At 46.5% G+C, this 20,360-nt stretch overlaps 1 protein-coding gene across 5 annotated transcripts in view; it reads left to right on the top strand.

The window, feature by feature from the left end:
- The window catches only part of ING4 (inhibitor of growth family member 4), a 48,107-nt gene extending 31,312 nt beyond the window's left edge, over nt 1–16,795 (top strand). For 3 of the 5 annotated variants that reach the window (XM_038422566.2, XM_038422575.2, XM_038422552.2), the window contains 7 exons: nt 11,884–11,955; nt 12,149–12,315; nt 12,583–12,697; nt 13,043–13,151; nt 14,985–15,132; nt 15,553–15,614; nt 15,900–16,795. In XM_038422566.2, the coding sequence (XP_038278494.1) occupies nt 11,884–11,955; nt 12,149–12,315; nt 12,583–12,697; nt 13,043–13,151; nt 14,985–15,132; nt 15,553–15,614; nt 15,900–15,939 (713 nt within the window). In that variant the 3' untranslated portion in view covers nt 15,940–16,795. The remainder of the gene's footprint in view (nt 1–11,883; nt 11,956–12,148; nt 12,316–12,582; nt 12,698–13,042; nt 13,152–14,984; nt 15,133–15,552; nt 15,615–15,899) is intronic. The other 2 variants (XM_043501425.1, XM_038422558.2) reach the window with 1 other exon arrangement.
- The last annotated feature ends 3,565 nt before the right edge of the window (nt 16,796–20,360 follow it).

The following is a 20,360-nucleotide window of genomic DNA, read 5'->3' as shown; positions in this document are numbered from 1 at the left end:
TTGACTGATGTGCAGTAAATAAGGTCTGGGGCCACACATTAAATGAGGATGAGAAGAAATCATTCAGTGAGCACTATCCATCCTGTGCACTGAATGAGGCAGGCATTTTGTGGGACAAATAGTATGTGATCATATAATTAAAGACTGTGGCATAACACATATGTACAAAGAGGATAAACTGAGGTTACAGAGGCAATCTTAAGTCTGGCTTTTCCTAACTTTTGAATGCTTGACTGTGCAATGTTATCTTTCTTTTAATGTAATCCTCCGCCCCCCACCCCATTTATATGTAATCTTTGGAATAATACCATGAAAACTTTTCCTTCTATTTAGATACTTAAATGGCCCATAGAAGCTGACCCTCTCCTAGCTATTTAAAATAGAAATAATAGTAACAAATTCCCACTCTGTTCCTTCCCAGCCTCTAGAAGAAATACTTTGCATTATTTGTAAGGATGTTTGCTTGTGTATAAGCGGTTGTTTTTGAGTCTGCATGATGAAATTGAGGTTGAACAAACAGGATCTGAACACAGTGGGTATGTCTACACAGCAGTTAAACACCCATGGTTGCACCAGGTCAGCTGACTTACACTCGCAGGGCTGCAAAATTGTGGTTTAGATAGTTTGGGCTTGGGCTGGGGCCTGAGTTCTGGGACCCTGTGAGTGGGGAGGTCCCAGAGCCTGTTTCCCTGCAGTAGATCTAATGTCTACACAGCACTTTTATAGCCCTGCAGCCTGAGCCCTGCGAGTCCAAGTCAGCTGTAGTTGTTCTTCTCTCTTGCCAGAGTGAGTTCCATAGTTTGGGTTCAGTTTTTTTTTCGAATTTTGTCTTTTGCATTCACAAGCCTTCCCCAATAGTTGGCAGCTTAATTGTCTTAGTTTTGATTATTTCTGTTGTGGGAATGCATGGTCATGAAAGGTGGGGCAGTCTGTCATGTTGTTGTGACCAATCCTGTAGAGAGCTTTGAATATCAGAATGGAGACCTTGATCCAGATTCTGAATTCAGTGGAGAGCCAGTGCAGAATGGAGATGTTTTCATGGTGTCCTATGTTGCCGTGCACACAAGTTGCTGCATTTCTTACCAACTGGAGTTTTTTCAGGTCATGTGATTTCATTCCTAGATATGGATAGCAGTAATCAAGCTTGGTGGTCATGAGTGCCTGGGTCACTGAGTTTTATTGCATGCAGCACAGTCTTTTGTCCAGTCACAGAAGAAAGTGGGCTTTTCCCCCCCAACAGTTTCCCCAGTAAGAGGAGTCCAAGAGAACCTCCATGGCTATGGGTAAGAAGTAGGGCTGTCAAGCGATTAAAAAAGATTAATCACACCGTTAAACAATAATAGAGTACCATTTATTTAAATATTTTTGGATGTTTTCTACATTTTCGAATATATTGATTTCAATTACAACACAGAATACGAAGTGTACAGTGCTCACTTTATATTTATTTTTGATTACAAATATTTGCCTTGGAAAAAAACAAAAGAAATAGTATATTTAAATTCACCTAATACAAGTACTGTAGTGCTCTTTATAATGAAAGTTGAACTTACAAATGTAAAATTATGTACAAAAAATAACTGTATTCAAAAATAAAACAATGTAAAACTTTAGAACCTACAAGTCCACTCAATCCTACTTCAGCCAATCACTCAGACAAACAAGTTTGGTTACAGTTTGCAGGAGATAATGCTGCCCACGTCTTGTTTATAGTGTCATCTGAAATCGAGAACAGGCATTCGCATGGCACTGTTGTAGCTGGCATTGCAAGATATTTACGTGCCAGGTGCGCTAAAGATTCATATGTTCCTTCATGCTTCAACACCATTCCAGAATACATGCATCCATGCTGATGAGGGGTTCTGCTCGATAACGATCCAAAGCAGAGCGTACCGACGCATGTTCATTTTCATCATCTGAGTCAGATGCAACCAGCAGAAGGTTGATTTTCTTTTTTGGTGGTTCAGGTTCTGTAGTTTCCACATCGGAGTGTTTCTCTTTTAAGACACCTGAAAGCATTCTCCATACCTCGTCCTGCTCAAATTTTGGAAGGCACTTAAGATTATTAAACCTTGGGTTGAGTGCTATATCTGTCCTTAGAAATCTCACACTGGTAACTTCTTTTGTCAAATCTGCTGTGAAAGTGTTCTTAAAACGAACATGTGCTGGGTCATCATCCAAGACTGCTATAACATGAAATGGGTAAAACAGAACAGGAGACATACAATTCTCCCCCAAGGAGTTCAGTCACAAATTTAATGAACATATATTTTAATGAGCATCATCAGCATGGAAGCATGTCCTCTGGAATGATGGCCGAAGCATGAAGGGGCATATGAATGTTTAGCACATCTGGCACGTGGCTGCAAAAGTACCATGTGTGACAGGGCAAGGCCAGATGGCTATAGAAAAGTAGTGGGAGATAGATATATTAGCTCCAGGCTAAACAAATCCCTGGTACCGGGTTAAGTGAAATGAAAGCTGCTCCAGGTCAATTAAGACACCTGGGGCAAATTGAGAACTTTCCAGAAGGCAGGGAGAATGCTATGTTGATTGGGACACCTGAAGCCAATCAGGGGCTGGCTGAAACTAGTTAAAAGCCTCCCAGTCAGTCAGGTGGGTGTGCATGTTAGGAGCTGTGGGAAGAAGTTGCGCGGTTGGAGAGGCTGAGTAGTACACACCATATCAGGCACAAGGAAGGAGGCCCTGATGTAAGGTTGAAGTGGAGCTTGAGGAAGTGAGGGCTGCGGTGAGGGAAGTAGCTCAGGGAATTGTACATGTCATGTTTCTAAAAGGTCAGCTACCATAGCTGATACTATTAGGGTCCCTGGGCTGGAGCCCAGAGTAGGGGGTGGGCCCGGGCTCTCCCCCCCCCCCACCTTTGCCCCCTGTTTAATCACTGAGACTGGGAGACAACAGAGACTGTGCAAGGAAGGATAACTTCTCCTCACCTCCCTCGCTGGCTTATGATGAAAATGTCTCAGTAGACTGTGACCCTTGTCTCTAGAGAAAGAAGGGTTACAGGGAGGGTCTCAGTGAGCCTCTGAGGCTACCGAAATCCACCAGGAAACGCGGGACCCACGAAGGCAAGGACAGAGCTTTGTCACAACTGGTGTCAGGAGTGGGACTTAGTTCACAGCGTAGCAGAAGAAAGAGGATTTAAAAAAAAAAAGTGTACTGGGGTTTTGGATTTTTTTTTTGTTTTGGTTTTTGTTTGTTTGCTTTGTACCACAATGGAGGAGGTAGTAAGAGCTCTGGTACAAGCCACGGCAGCCCAGCAGGAGGCCACCCAGGTTCAGGCAATGGCACAACAGAAGTCTATGCGGCTACAGCAGGAAACCAATCAATTATTGATGAGCCAGGCGACCTAAGATCGTTCCCTCTTGAGAGAGGTGGTGGACCAGCTGAAGATCCTCACCACCCTGGCCCGGGGGTCCGACGGGATGTGAACCCTGAGGGCCACTGGTTGTCTGCCAAAGATGACATCAGAAGATGATGTAGAGGCATATCTCCTCTCATTCGAAAGGACTGCTCAGCATGAGGCGTGGCCCCAGGAGCAGTGGGCCAGCATTTTTGCCCCTTTTTTGTGTGGAGAGGCCCAGAAGGCCTACTTTGACTTGCCTGCCATAGATGCCACTGACTATACCCGTCTGAAGGCAGAGATCCTAGCACGATCAGGGGTGACAGCAGCAGTAAGAGCCCAGAGGTTCCATGAGTGGAAATGCCAGGAGAACAAACCCCCGAGGTCCCAGCTATTCGACCTCATGCACCTCTCCCGGAAGTGGTTACAGCCCAAGGTGTGCAGGCCTCAGGAGATTTTGGAGACCCTGGTCATAGACCATTATGTGCGGGGACTGCCGCCAGATATACGCAAATGTGTAGGCCAGAACGATCCATCCACATACGACGAGATTATTACATTGGTAGAAAGACGGATGACAGCCAGGGAACTGACCCGACTTCCCAAGGAAGGCCCCTTTCGAAGCAAGCACCCGACCCCAACCCTGGAAGGTTGGGCAGCCAAATCCCTGGGAAGTCCTAGGTGGAAGAAGTGGGGGGCTGAAAATCAGCGGGGACCCCAGAAGAAAGGGATTGTCCTGAGTGTGGGGAACCCTGGGACTAAACCCCCTAACCCCCGGGATAGGGGAGTGATTAAAATCAATTATAGGTGTTATGCATGTGGGGATAGGGACACATAGCAGCACAGTGTCCCAGCACCGAGGAGTCTATGCAATGTAACTTGGGGGATTGGGAGGTCCCATGCACCCTTATCCACCTTGCGGGGGTCGCATTAGCCCCGCATAATTATACCAGGCCAGTAAGGATAAATGGAGCAGAGTCTACAGCAGTTGTGGACTCTGGGAGTGCTATCACCCTCATGTCGGGTAAGCTGGTAAAAAGTAGTCAGTTGCTACAAGCCAAACTCGTAGCAGTGATGTGCGTGCATGGGACCGTGAGCCATTACTCCACCATCGCAGTGGAGATAGAGGTTCAGGGAAACCCCATTGAGGTGACCATGGGCATAGTTCCTAAACTCCCATATCCTGCAGTCATTGGGAGGGACTATCCAGGGTTTGATAATTTACTCCCCCTGGAGAAGCTGGAGGGAGGTCGGGACCCTGAGGATAGTGACTCGTCCCCGGGGGAATGTCAACCTCCGATGTTCGCTGAGATTTCTCAGGATCTGTTCTCAGCCCCCCAAAAGACCCAGAAGACAAAAAAAGAAAGGAAGGCTGTGAAGGCCTTGGGAACCCGGATCCTGACCCAGGGCCAGAAGACCTCCCTAATAGGCAGATGGACGCGAGCAGCCAAAGAGAAACTTCCACCACAGAAGATGAGCCAGAAGGTGCCCCCAGCCATGATGGTGGCAAGCCATTGGAAGAAGCAGAAGCTGGCCCCTGGGAGCTTGGGCAGGTTAGTGCTAGGAGAGAGACTTTTGGGCAGGACCAGGCGGAGGACCCCAGATATGATAACGCCAGGAAAGAGGTGGCCAAGATCGATGGGATCCCCGTGGATGGGAAGGTCCGGGGTCCCGGACCTTACTCTATAGTGAAGACAGATCTCCTGTACCGCGTGGTGCAAATGCAGGAGCAAGAGATACAACAACTTCTGGTGCCACAAAAACATCAAAAAGCCATGTTGAGTCTCGCCCACAGTCACCTGTTTGGAGGACACCCAGTGGTAGAGAAAACCCAGGCATGGATCCTGCGGAGGTTTTTCTGGCCAGGAGTACATGAAGATGTCCGGCGATACTGCACCTCTTGTCCAGAGTGTCAGTTACATAGCCCTCGCCCGCACTTGCAGGCTCCTTTGATAACTCTTCCAATAATAGAGGTTCCTTTCGAACAGATAGCCATGGATCTGGTAGGGCCCCTAGAGAAGACAGCTCAGGGCCAACATGTACTTGTTGTAGTGGACTATGCAACCTGCTACCCGGAAGCTGTTCCCCTATGCAACACAGCTTCCAAGACTATAGCTAAGGAGCTAGTACAGATCTTTGCCCGGGTTGGGTTACCCAAGGAGATATTGACTGATCAAGGGATACCTTTCATGTCCAAGTTGATGAAAGATCTCTGTTCATTGCTCCATGTACAAGCCCTATGGACCTCTGTATATCACCCACAAACAGATGGCCTTGTGGAAAGGTTCAGTAGGACCCTCAAGGCCATGATCAGAAAAGTGGTGAGCCGGGATGGGAAAGATTGGGATACCCTATTGCCTTACCTCATGTTCGCCATCCGGGAGGTTCTTCAAGCCTCCACGGGTTTCTCTGCATTCGAACTACTATATGGGCGCCACCCACCGGTCATATTGGATATAGCCAGAGAAGCCTATGTAGAGGAGCCAAATCCCGGAAGTACATAGTTGAGCATGTACTGCAGATGAGAGATCGGATAGCCAAGTTACGCCAATTGTACGGGAACACTTGGAGAGAGCACAGGAGACCCAAGGAATCCATTATAACCACCAAGCGAAGCTTCGACGGTTCCCACCAGGGGATTGGGTGATGGTACTGGTGCCCACAGCAGAAAGTAAACTGTTGGCCCAGTGGCAGGGATCCTACGAAATAATCGAAGCCGGGGGAGAGGTGAACTATAAGGTGCGGCAGCCAGGCCGCTGGAAATCGGAGCAAAAATACCACATCAATCTTCTAAAACCTTGGCACGATCAAGAGACATGCTTAGTCATGCAGGAGACCCTTCCCCAGAAGGATAACTTACACCGAGCAAGTGAGGATATCATCCGATTTGACGCCGATCCAAAAGATCGAGGCAGCCAACATGATTAATCGCAACAGAGATGTATTCTCTGCAAAACCAGGGCGGACGACTGAGACCTATCACCATATCCGCACGATCCCCGGAGCCAAGGTAACATTGAGAACCTACCGAATCCCAGCAGCCAAAAGAGAGGAAATCAAGGCCGAAGTAAAGAAAATGTTAGAATTAGGGGTTATTGAAGAATCTTACAGTCAGTCAGTGGTCCAATCCAATTGTTCTAGTGCCTAAACCTGATGGTATCATGAGATTCTGTAATGACTTTCGCTGACTGAATGAAATATCCCAGTTTGATGCACACCCCATACCACGCATCGACGAACTGGTTGACCAACTGGGTAGTGCCCGATTCTTGACTACACTGGATCTGACAAAAGGGTACTGGCAGATTCCTCTGACCAAAGAAGCTAAAGAAAAGACAGCATTCTCCACCCCGTATGGGCTATTCCAGTACACCATCCTCCCTTTTGGGCTACATGGGGCCCCAGCCACATTCCAGCTCCTCAAGGAAAGCTGCTGCGCCCTCATACTAGTTATGCAGCTGCATACCTAGATGATGTCATCATCCATAAGCCAGACTGGGAAACCCATTTTGAGAAAGTTGAGGCAGTACTGCGCACCTTAAGGCTGGCTGGCCTCACTGCTAATCCTTCTAAATGCACCATAGGGCTAGCAGAGGCTAGGTACCTGGGATATATTGTGGGAAGAGGCATAGTGAAGCCCCAAACGAATAAGCTAGAGACAATTCAAAATTGGCCCCGGCCAACCCGAAGGAAATAAGTCCGTGTGTTCTTGGGCATGGTAGGCTACTACCGAGGGTTTATTCCCCACTTCGTCACTAGGGCAAGTCCCCTAACAGACCTGGTGAAGGCCCATGGTCCAGACATGGTAAAGTGGACCGACGCAGCAGAGAGGGCATTTACAGACCTTCGGACAGCCTTCTGTAATGACCCCGTACTCATAGCCCCAGACTTTAACAGGGAATTTATTTTACAAACAGACGCTTCTGAGGTGGGGTTGGGAGCAGTTTTGTCGCAAATGGTAGGAGAAGAGGAACACCCGATCCCCTACCTAAGCAGAAAGCTTCTCCCAAGAGAACAGAAATACGCAGTAGTCAAGAGAGAATGCCTTGCTGTCAAATGGGCTATGGAAACACTGCGTTATTAACTCTTAGGCCAGCGATTTACTCTTGTGACAGACCATGCACCTCTCCAGTGGATGTAGTGGAATAAGGAAAAAAAATGCAAGGGTCACCAGGAGGTTCTTATTCCTCCAACCATTCCAGTTCCACATACAGTACAGGGCTGGATGCCACCATGGCAACGCTGATGGTCTGTCATGAGCATGCTGCCTGGCGTCCCAAGCTGCCCAACTCTATGGTGTTGAGCGGGGGGGGGGGGATATGTGACAGGGCAAGGTCAGATGGCTATAGAAAAGTAGTGGGAAATAGATATATTAGCTTCAGGCTAAACAAATCCCTGGTACCAGGTTAAGTGAAATGGAAGCTGCTCCAGGTCAATTAAGACACCTTGGGCCAATTAAGAACTTTCCAGGAGGCAGGGAGAATGCTATGTTGATTGGGACACCTGAAGCCAATCAGGGGCTGGTTGAAACTAGTTAAAAGCCTCCCAGTCAGTCAGGTGGGTGTGTATGTCAGGAGCTGTGGGAAGAAGTTGTGCTTTTGGAGAGACTTAGTAGTACACACCATATCAGGCACAAGGAAGGAGGCCCTGAGGTAAGGGTGAAGTGGAGCTTGAGGAAGTGAGGGCTGCTGTGGGGAAGTATCCCAGGGAATTGTACATGTCATGTTTCTAAAAGGTCAGCTACCATAGCTGATACTATTAGGGTCCCTGGGCTGGAGCCCGGAGTAGAGGGTGGGCCTGGGCTCCCCCCCGCCACATTTGCCCCCTGTTTAATCACTGAGACTGGGAGACAACAGAGACTGTGCAAGGAAGGATAACTTCTCCTCACCTCCCTCGCTGGCTTATGATGAAAATGTCTCAGTAGACTGTGACCCTTGTCTCTAGAGAAAGAAGAGTTACTTGGAGGGTCACAGTGAGCCTCGGAGGTTAGCGAAATCCACCAGGTAACGCGGGACCCACAGAGGCAAGGACAGAGCTTTATCACGCATGCAAATGCCTTTTCTCACTTTCAGGTAACACTGTAAATAAGAAGCAGTCAGCAGTATCTCCCATAAATGTAAACAAATTTGTTTGTCTTAGCAATTGGCTGAACAAGAAGTAGGACTGAGTAGACCTGTAGGCTCTAAAATTTTAGTGTTTTGGTTGTGAGTGCAGTTATGTAACAAAAAAAAGTCTACATTTGTAAGTTACACTTTCACGATAGAGATTGCACTACAGTACTTGTATGAGGTGAATTCAAAAATACTATTTCTTTATCATTTTTATAGTGCGAATATTTCTAATAAAAATAATATAAAATGAACACTGTACCCTTTGTATTGTGTTGTAATAGAAATCAATACATTTATCTGAAAATGTAGAAAAACATCCAAAAATATTAATAAATCTCAATTGGTATTTTATTGTTTAACAGTGCGATTAATTTTTTTAATTGCAGTTTAATTTTTTTGAGTTAATCGCATGAGTTAACTGCAATTAATCAACAACACTAGTAAGAAGTAATGCTGAAAAAGAATCATGGAATACTTACTTTTGAGTCTTGCAGCATGTCTGTTACTGTAATAACATTTGCTAGTTACAATATACATTGTGTTTCAGAACTTCCAGGACCTGTAGAGAGACAACTGAATTACGTTATAATGTAGCAGGCAGACTAGAGTAAAGAGCAGGGGACTTGGAGTCAAGATTCCTGTATTCTATTCCCAGCTTTTCCCTGATTTGCTCTATGACCTTGGACAAGTCTCTTCAACCTCTGTTTTCCCATCTGTAAAATGGGAAAATTAATCCTTCTTTGTGGCACTTGAAGCACTTCAGTGCTTTGAGTTGGTTGCATGAAAAGCATTATTATTTTATTATTTGTTTAATGTAAAACAGTTTTAGGATTATCTTAGACAAGTTAGATGTCTTAGACAAATTAGATGTATTCAAGTCAGCAGGGCCTGATGAAATACATCCTAGAATACTGAAGGAGGTGACTAAGGAGATATCTGAACCATTAATGATTATCTTTGAAAACTCATGGAAGATGGGAGATATTCCAGAGGACTGGAAGAGGGCAAATATAGTGTCAATCTGAAAAAAAGGGAATAAGGACAACCCTCGGAATTACACCATTCATCTTCAGTACCTGGAAAGATAATGGAACAAGTAATCAATTTGCAAACACCTAGAAGATAATAAAGTGATAAGTAACAGTCAACATGGATTTGTCAAGAACAAATCACGTCAAACCAACCTAATAGCTTTCTTTGACAGGGTAATAAGCCTTATGAATAGGGTGGATGTGGTAGATGTAGTATATCTTGACTTTACTGAGATTGTTGTTACTGTCTTGCTAGACCTTTTCGTAAACGAACTAGCAATATACAGCCTAGATGAAACTGTTATAAGGTGAGTGCCTAAAAATCATTCCCAGAGAGTAGTTATCAGCGGTTCACAGTCAAGCTGGGTCCAGTTCTGTTCAATATCTTCATAAATGATTTAGATAATGGCAGAGAGATTACACTTATAAAGTTTATGGATGATACCAAGCTGGGAGGGGTTGCAAGTGCTTTGGAGGATAGGATTAAAATTCAAAATGATCTGGAGAAATGGTCTGAAGTAAATAGAATGAAATGCAATAAGGACAAATGCAAAGTATTCTACTTAGGAAGGAACAATCAATTGCACACATGCAAAAATGGGAAATGACTGCCTAGTAAGGAGTACTTCAGAAAGGGATCTGGGGGTTTAAGTGGATCACAATATAAATATGAGTGAACAGTATAAAAGCAGACATAATTCTAGGGTGTATTAGCAGGAGCATTGTAAGCAAGACACGATAAGTAATTCTTCCACTCTGCTCTGTGCTGATGAGGTCTTGCTGGAATATTGTGTCGAGTTCTGGGTGCCACATTTCAGGAAAGATGTGGACAAATTGGAGAGAGTCCAGAGGAGAGGAACAAAAATTATTAAAGATCTAGAAAACATGACTTGTGAGGAAAGATTGAAAAAAATTTGTTTGTTTAGTCTGGAAAAGAGAAGACTGATGGTTTTTAAGTACATAAAAGGTTGTTACAAGGAGGAGAGTGAAAAATTGTTAACTTCTGAAGATAGGATAAGAAGCGATGGGCTTAAATTGTAGCAAGGGAGGTTTAGGTTGGACATTAGGAAAAACTTCTTAATGTCAGGGTAGTTAAGCACTGGAACAAATTGCCTAGGGAGGTTGTAGAACCTCCCTCATTGGAGGTTTCTAAGAGCAGTTTAGACAAACACCTGCCAGGAATGGTCTAGTTCAGTGGTTTTCAACCTGTGGTCCATGGTCCCCGGGGATCTGCAGATGGTCTAAGTTTTCCAAAGGGGTCGCACCTCCTTTAGAAATTTTTAGGGATCTGCAAATGAAAAAAGGTTGAAAACCTCTGGTTTAGTTGTTATATAGTCCTGTCTTGAGTATAAGGGACTGGGCTAGATGACCTATTGAGCTTCCTTCCAATCTTACACATCTATGATTCTGTGTTATATTGTAATGAACTGACTAGTGTGGTCTGTGTCGTCAATGTCTTGTACTGGATGGAATCAATATTTTTCACCCATGTTCTCCTAGGTCCTGTACAGCTTGCAATAAGATATATCTCATTTCTCTTTACTGATAAGGACCTGTGCTTCTGGTGCATGCGTATTTGAATTACATCTAGGCCAAATATTGCTGCTGCTTCCATAATGTTTCTAAGTTGGTACCTTTTCTCTCTGCTCCCTCAGCAGAACTCTTGCACAGCCCCATATCTATTGTCTTGATTACTGTGATTTCTTCCTTTAAGACTGCCTGGACACATACACCACTTACTTTCAGTCCATTCAACATGCAGCCACTAAGATTATCTTTCTGGTATCTTGATCTGACTATCATCCCCGAATCACCTTTGAATCCACTGATTCTTCTTTTTCCTCCATATCATGTTCAATCTTTTTGTCCTGACCTTTAAGCCACTGCACAGCTTCGTCCCTCATGAGCTTTCCATTATTATGTTTTTTGCTACCACTACCATTGTGTAGTTGTCAGATTCTTCCATAAACAACCCCATACCTCTTCTCACGCTGCATCTTATGCTTGGAAGAGCCTCCTTGCTCTGATCAGGACCACTGCCCTCTCCTTCTCCTGACCCACCTTTTCCATGCTACCTGCAAGCAATTAGCCAATTAATAATGTCTGCATTGAGGGGGAGTTGGAGATATTGCCACCTTAGTGGACCCCAGTAAGATTTACTAAAGTAACGACCCCGTCTGTGAGCCCACCAGACTCTAGGCTTCCAATGGGTGCAAGACTGAATCATTGGCATCTTAGAGAACAGCTGCTGGATTACATCAGAGTTGGACTGACAGGGAAATTAGAGGATGTTAAGTCCTATATCTGGTTATTATAAATGCTTAATGGAGGAAACAGAGACAGGGACCTGACCCTTCCATGTATCTACCTCTCTCTCCAGGCATTGAGAACCTGCCATTTGAATTGCAGAGAAATTTCCAACTCATGCGAGATCTAGACCAGCGAACAGAAGGTGAGTGTCAGGAATGAGGCCCAGAGTAATGTGCTGTGAGTAGGTAGGGAGCCTGCAGCTGGTCTGCTCTTCCTTCCCTTGCAGGTGGTGGTGTGACAACAGGGCAGAGGAGGGAGCCTGCAGCTGTCCAGATCTGCCCTTCCTAGCAGAGGGCACTGGGATATTTTTGACCATGAATCCGGTCTTGTTTCAGACCTCAAGTCAGAGATTGATAAACTGGCCACGGAGTATATCAGCAATGCACGGACTCTGTCTTCGGAGGAAAAACTGGGGCTTCTCAAGCAAATTCAGGAGGCCTATGCGAAATGCAAGGAGTTCGGGGATGACAAGGTTCAGCTGGCCATGCAGACCTATGAGATGGTATGAAGGAGAGAGAGGGAGCAGAGTGGTGACTAAGGGTTATAGCATGAAGGGCTGGGAGTCACAACTCATTGTATCCTGTTTCTGGTACTGGATGGGGTTATAAAGCATTTGGAAATCCTTTGCTCCAGTCCCAACATGGATCCCTGTCTCCCTTTTAGGCACCACCTACTGTTGCCTCTCTGCTGAAGCCCCTTCCCCTGTCCTTTCTAGGCCCTTCAGGATGCCATCCCCTAATAATGCTTTTGCTTACTGTCCTACCTTCAGGTGGATAAGCACATCCGGCGGCTAGACACAGACCTTGCCCGTTTTGAAGCTGACTTGAAGGAGAAGCAGATTGAGTCGAGTGACTACGACAGCTCCTCCAGCAAGGGCAAGAAGAGTGAGTCCCAGAGCCCTGCCAAAAACTGATATAGTGGGGCCCAGGACCACAGAAGTGGTGGGGTTGGAAGGGAGCCTAGGAGGAGGATGGCAGGAGATGGCCCAGAGACTGTGAAGTTGGCGTCTGAGAAGGAGCTAGAACCCCAGCAAGTGACAAGGAGGTGACCCAGGGATGATGATGGAGGGTTGTGATGTGGTGTCTCAGAGGAGATGATGGGTATGTGTAGACCAGAGACTATGAAAGGGCGGGGTGAGTGTCTTAATGCTGTAAAGGGGGCTGGTGTACAGGTATCTGTTTTCGTGGGTGGAAGTGTTTAATGCCCATTTCTTTTCCCCATCCCTCCAGAGGGCCGGGCCCAAAAGGAGAAGAAAGCTGCCCGTGCTCGTTCTAAGGGGAAAAACTCTGATGAGGAGGCACCAAAGATGGCTCAAAAGAAGCTGAAACTCATCCGCACGTAAGTGACAGGGAGACTTAGGGAATGGGGGGTAACCCCACAAGTTAGGTCAGACCAGTGGGTCCATCAAGGTTCCCCTTGTTACCCTTTTTTAGAACCAGCCAAGAAATAACCACAAAGGTCGAATTGAAACAGTATTGAAGGTTGATTTATTGCTTGCTTCCATTATTTGTGCAGTTATACTCACACACATTCCATGCATAATGGCAGGCTGTAGACGCAGGTGTTGTTTTCGATCGTAGGTGACTGAGACTGGTCAGTTTCCAGCTTCCCGGAGATCGAACCGCTAGGCGACGAGAGTCCCCGAAGCCCCTTCGGGTCTGTGGGAGGGCTCTAGTGCTTCCGGTCCGGTCCTGAGTTTTTGCTGTCGTAGGTTACATCTCTCTCTGGCCGCTACTGCTGTAGGTTTATATACAGTCCCATATACATCTTGATTATCCTTACATGGTAATATTTCAGTTCAAGCCTTGTGATTGGTTTCTTACACTCATACCATCTCACACCTTATATATTGATTACATATTCATAAGCATGAATACAATTGGTAATATAGCTTTAAGGAAGCCCCTCACATCAGCAAGGACTTCTGCTGTTATTTGTGGTTCAGATAGGAAACTGTGTAAACTGCTCTTCAAAAGCAAGGTAACGACATGACAGGAGGTCGACACAGGCACAGACTGCTTGGTAGGGCAGATGCAGGGGGAGTCATGGGCTGCATCTCCTCCCCATGGAGCAGGAGCTGCTGCTGCCTGGAGGGGGTCAAGCCATGGATGGGGGCCGTGGCCGGCTACACTCCTAATCAGGATCAAACCAATGGTCAGGTCCTGGCCTTTGTCATAGAATCATATAAGATTAGGGTTGGAAGAGACCTCAGGAAGTCATCTAGTACAACCCTCTACCCAAAGCAGGACCAATCTCAACTAAATCATCCCAGCCAGGGCTTTGTCAAGCCAAACCTTAAAAAACCTCTAAAGATGGAGATTCTACCAGCTCCGTAGGTAACCCATTCCAGTGCTTTACCATCCTCCTAGTGAAATAGTTTTTCCTAATATCCAATCTAGACCTCTCGCAGTGCAACTTGAGACCATTGCTTCTTGTTCTGACATCTGCAACCACTGAGAACAGCCTAGCTCCATCCTCTTTGGAACCTCCCATTAGTGGGGTGGAGAGCTGTTAGTTGAAGGCTGCTAACAAATCCACGCTCATCAAATCCAGCTTCCCATCCACTGTAATCCCCAGGTCCTTTACTGCAGAACTTCTGCTTAGCCAGTCAGTCCCCAGCCTGTAACAGTGCATGGGATTCTTCCATCCTAAGTGCAGGACTCTGCACTTGTCCTTGTTGAACCTAATCAGTTTTCTCTTGGTCCAATCCTCCAATTTGTCTAGGTCATTCCAGACCCTGTCTCTACCCTTCAGCATATCTACCTCTCCCCCGCAGCTTAGTGTCATCCGAGAACTTGCTGAGGGTGGAATCCATCCCTCATCCAGATCATAAACAATCCCCCGACTTCACCCAGATAAGACCAATGGGCTCATCCATCCCACTTGTCCCTGCTGTGCCCTGTAGCAGTTAGAGCAAGAGCCTGAGTAGGATGGGACTCCTAGTGAGAGAAATATCCTTCCCTCCGGAAGGAGATAAAGGCCTGGAGAGGTCAGGTCCTTGCTGTGAGGACAGGACCTGGGATAGTGAATTTCTGCAGTTGTGTTATGTGTGGAAGGGTCTCTTTCTGTTTCTGTCAAGGTGGAGTCCACAGCAGAGGACCTCCCCGGGTGAAGTGTGGGGGTGTCCCCCCTGGTGACTTTGCTGACCTGTTTCCTCCTTCTCCCCTGCAGCAGCACGGAGTATGGGATGCCCTCGGTGACATTTGGAAATGTGCACCCCTCAGATGTCCTGGATATGCCTGTGGATCCCAACGAACCCACCTACTGCCTGTGCCACCAGGTCTCCTATGGGGAGATGATTGGCTGTGATAACCCTGATGTAAGATACTGGGCTTGGAGAGAATGGGGGTGGGGTGAGACTCACACTGGAAATCTGGTTCTGCTTATGTGGGCCCTGGTATCTCAAGCAGTAACACCTGCAGGTTGAGGGTGTATGTACAGATTATGTGAGAGGGGAGAATTAAGGAGGATGCTCATTTTAGAGAGACCCTTAAGGGACAGATTTTTGTCCTGGACAACTCTGGAATCCAGGAGGAGGGAAGCCTTAAAACAGAGTAGGAATTAGGTGAGTTTCTCAGTCCACTTCCACAATCCTGAATGTTGATGTGGTCATTGCTGAGGAGTTGCAAGGGGAGGTTATGTGATCAAATGCTGAGGGGGTGTTGGTAGCCCCCAAAAGACTCAGGAGGGAAGGAAACTCTACTGTACAACTGACTCTGTGCTCTTCATCCCACATCAGTGCTCCATCGAGTGGTTCCATTTCGCCTGTGTGGGCCTGACGACAAAGCCGAGAGGGAAATGGTGAGTGGGTGCTGAAACAAGGACATCAGAGGTTTCAAGAGGCTATAAATCACTGGGGAGTCCCATGGGTGTCTGGAGCAGGAAGTTCTGGGGCGGGGTGACTATGGATGTTAGGGGGTGTTGGGACTGCATCTCAATGAAGAGTTATTGGGGGTTTTGTGTGTTTAAGGGCTTCTCTGTGTGTGGCTGTATTTGGGGGGCACTAAGGAGGGTCCCATAGGCTTTGTGTATTGGTGGGTCCCTCCCACGCCATAACTGCTGCCTTCTCTCTCCTTTTACTACAAGGTTCTGCCCTCGCTGTTCCCAGGAGAGGAAGAAGAAATAAAATCCCTAGAGCCCCTGGTGCAGTGGCCAGAGTCCCATCTCTTCTACTAGGGCCTCATCAAGGTTCCCCCAGCCCCTGGGCCTTGAGGTTGCGGGGAATCTTGCCCTGTTTGTGGTTAGGGTGACCTTTGAACAGGCTGTGCCCTCATGACAGTTCCAATGTGTTCTGTATCCCGTGCTACCTTCAGATTCCCCTTGGAGGTCCTTTGTGTGCTGTTCTAGAACAGGTCTCTGAATCCCAGAGGAAATGAGGGTAGCTAAGTAGCCCCCCGATTCCTAGGGGTTGGATGGTCCCCGATTTCCCTGGCTCACCCTTCACCCCACTTAGAATCTATTGCCTGCATCTCTCCTTGAGGAAGCCAGACTTAGTCAGAGAAGTGAAAGATTACCTGAGTGCCCAGGGGAAGGAGGTAAGTCTCCCCAAACTTCATAGGGTCCTGATTTTATTACATCTTTCCTGGGCATAGGGGTAAGTAGGCCACCTCTTCATCTTACAGGTTGGTTGAAAAGTTGGATCCCTTAGTCCTTCCCTGCCCTACCTTACATTCCACTATCACCTCCAGTACCAAGTGGTTTCTGTTGTATGTGGGAGAGGAGAGAGTTTAGAGAGAGCCTGAGTCTCATTTATTCCCCTTCTGGGGGAATATCTCAGGAATGGGTAGTGTACTGTGTCTTACAGGGAAGAGGAAGCATTCATGAGCTTAGGTGGAGATGATTTTGTATCACCTGTGCTTCTGCCCCAGAGTTCCCCAATCCTTTTTGCTGTCCAAGATCCTTTGTTCTGCTGATGATGGGAAGTTTGGGAATCCAGATCCACCTTGTAAAATATGGAATTAAATAAAACCCATTGAAACAAACACCCCAGCATTTGCCAGGGTCTGTGATTGTGGGTCTTGGCTCTGACCTGTGGAGGATGACACAGAAACCTTCTATAGATCCGCTCAGTGGGTAAAAGAGGTGTTGGTGGAGGATAGGGTTGCACTCTGCATTAAAAACACCATTACCTATTTTAGAGTTATTGATAACTCAGAAGATGACCTAGGTGAATCTTCTTAGGTTCGCTAGCATTTCCAAAAAAATCAAATAAAAGTTTCGTTTTGGATCAAACTGAAAATGAAAAATTTCCAATTTTTTTGTGAATTGAAAAGTTGGAAAAATTTCAAGTTGGGTCATATGAAACATTTTTTTTTTTATTCAACTTGGATTTTTTTGGTTTGATTTTGGGCATTTTAACAAAGGCTGGGGAGGACTAGATTCAGAAAACAGCTGGAAGAGGAGGTTGTTATGGTGATCTCCTTAGCTTTTTGCCTAGTAGTTAGGTCACTGCCTGGGATGTGGGAGTCTCAAGTTCAAGTCTGCTCTAAGAAATATTTATTTATAAAAGGTAGAATAGCTTCAACAGGAGAGCTTGAGGAAAAACCATTTGGTGAATCTAGTTCCTCTTTACTTTTGTTAAAATTTCAAAAATCAAAATGAAAAGTCATCATATGAAAACAAAATGCTTTGTTTCAACATCTCCAAAACATTTTTTTTTTTTGGGTTCGGTCATAACAACTGGGCAAACTCAACGCAAATCATTTTGGGTCAAACAAAATTGTACTTTTTGGTGAGTAAAATATTTGCCATTATTTTTTCCCAGCTGTACTGATCATATGGATTAACATGCTTACTAACAAAGCCCAGGAGGGATACTGATGAATGGTGGGTGTTGCCACATACTCTTGGGCACCCCACCTTTACCCTTCTGTGCACTCAAGGCATAACACGGTTAATTTAAGCACCCCCACCCTTTCCTAGTTATAAGGCTCTGGGTGAAAGGCATCAACCCTGACCCAGTTCCCCGGGATCAGGGCATAATCTTCTGCGGGTTTGTGAGGCCTTTACCAGTGAAAGAGCATTACACAATAATATCTTTAACCTCTGTTTATTAACAGTTACCAAAACAGAACACATACACTAAGCATGCAATGCTCACACTCCCAATAAGGCAGACTAACTTTTCCTAGTGGCCAGTCAGGATCAAGTCATCCAGGGCTCCAGCTTCTGCATGATATGCTCGGCAGAGTATTGAGGTCTGGCAGCTCTAATCTTGGGCTATGTCCTGGAGTTAGGTTCCAAAGAACTTCCTTTGGACTCCAGTTCATAGTTAAACTAAGTCCTGCTTAGCTATACTTTAACCAATCATTTTCAAGTAAAGTACTACAAAGCCGTATTTTTCACCAATCCTAGCCCCTGATGAAACAATTCTTTAACCAGTCACACCCTGCCACCTTAGTTGATTTAAATCTTGCAAAATTAATTATGCAACAGGTAGAAACAATTACAGAATCAGACAGAGTCCATACAGATAAACAATAGAGAAGTAGGGACCATAAAGGCAAAACACTAAAGTATAGATTTCACCGTCACAGCTGTTCAATGATTCCTGGCCAGACAGAGTGCTGTCAAATAAAGTTTTCTTTAACCATCTTAAGATTTGTTCTTTGAAAGTTTGTTAATGTCGATTCCATGCTAAGTGTGTGTGCGTACATGTGCGTGGCTACCAGATACTTTTCGTTAATGGTATCCATAGGGCTGGCTCTGATGTCCTCTGGAGAGCCCAGGGGCGGCAACCTTGAGAGCCCCTAGCCCATCCAAGGACCTGCCTCCAACTCCTGGGAGCGGTAGGGGGCCAGTGTGGTTGATGGCACCTTCGATGCCAGAGGCGTTTCAGGTGGCGAGAGACCTCATGGCTCTCACGGTACCACCTACATGACAAGACTCCCAGCCAGTGGAGATGGCAAAGGTTCCGCAGGCACCATCAATCCTCAGAGACTTGGCACCAGTCCATCACCACGTTCGTGTTCTCCGACGATGTGATTCATCACTGACAAGGTTTCAATCTCTTTGGCACCGACCTGCATCTTATAGACAGCGGTTGCCATCTCCTCAGCGCAGGTCACCCACACCCCAGTCTCCAGTCCGTTGGCTCTCACCACCGTCCCACTGTCAGTCTCCACCTACATGGTACCACCAATTGCCATGACCCCAGCACCATTCTCCAGCCTTGATGGCAGAGGAAGGCTCTGACAGCTCCTCTATGGTAAGCAAGGGAGGAGTCTTCCCCAGAATTCAAAGGGGGAACCATTCACTGGGGGCACCAGACATGGCAGGGCCCGAGATGGGTGCCTGGCCACAGAGCCAGTGGCCTTATTGGAATCCCTGGGGCCTCCCCATAATGCCAGGGCCATACTCACAACATTCCTCAGTGGGGCCCTCCAAGAAGTTGTCTGCAGTACCATCGGCACCAGGCTGGGACCTGGAATCGGATTCTGACTCTGGTACCTGATGACAGACGTCAGTTGCTGGGTAAGACTCTCTTGGGGTAAAAAGAAAAGGAGTACTTGTGGCACCTTAGAGACTAACACATTTATTAGAGCATAAGCTTTCGTGAGCTACAGCTCACTTCATCGGATGCATTACAGCTGTAGCTCACGAAAGCTTATGCTCTAATAAATTTGTTAGTCTCTAAGGTGCCACAAGTACTCCTTTTCTTTTTGCGAATACAGACTAACACGGTTGCTACTCTGAAACCTCTCTTGGGGTAGTGTGTGTGGCCTAGCCCCTCCCCGGTTTACCTTCGTCTTCCTCTTCCCCTGATGAGGTGGTCACGGGCCCATCTCACTCCCTCCCGATGACTTTAGGGCCCACCAAGAACTGCTTAAAAGGGTGGCCTCAAATCTGGGCCTACAAGCTGAGGAGCTTGCAGAACAAGCAGACAGCCTCTTTGACATCTTGGCACCACCTGTGAATAAAGGGGTGATTAAAGGTAGTAAAAGCCCTGTGGCAAACCCTGTCCTCTTTGCTGCCCATATCAAAGAGGGCTTTAAAGAAGTATTATGTGCCCGCCCAAGGGTATGAATACCTATACTCCCACCCACCCTCGGGTTCACTCATAGTATCAGTGGTGAACAAAAGGACAGGAAGGGACAGGCAAGAGCGATGCCTAAAAATAAGGATGCAAAAATGTTGGACCTCTTTGGAAGGAAATGTATTTGACTGTACGTCTCTAGCTGAGGATATCTAAACAGTAGGCGCTGATGGGTAGATATAATTACAACTTGTGGGACTTGCTGGCAAAATTTAAACATTTCCTGCTGCAAGACTTGGGCCAAGGGTACAGGTCTATTCTGGAGAAAGTCAGGTCAGTAGCCAGGGCCTCACTCCATACGGCTTTGGATGCGGCAGACGTGGCAGCCAGGTCTATGGCTATGGCTGTGTCGATGAGGCAGAGTTTGTGGCTGCAGTCCTCTGGCCTCTCCCTGGAGGTCCAACAATCCATTCAGGACCTCCCATTTGAGGGCAATGCTCTGTTCTTGGAGCAAACGGATGCCAGGCTACAAGGCCTGGAAGACTCCCATGTATAACTCCCTCCACTCCGTG

This window comes from Dermochelys coriacea, chromosome 1, assembly GCF_009764565.3.
Source record: "Dermochelys coriacea isolate rDerCor1 chromosome 1, rDerCor1.pri.v4, whole genome shotgun sequence".
In the NCBI taxonomy this organism is placed as follows: domain Eukaryota; kingdom Metazoa; phylum Chordata; order Testudines; family Dermochelyidae; genus Dermochelys; species Dermochelys coriacea.
This window is presented reverse-complemented; position numbering and strand designations above follow the sequence as displayed.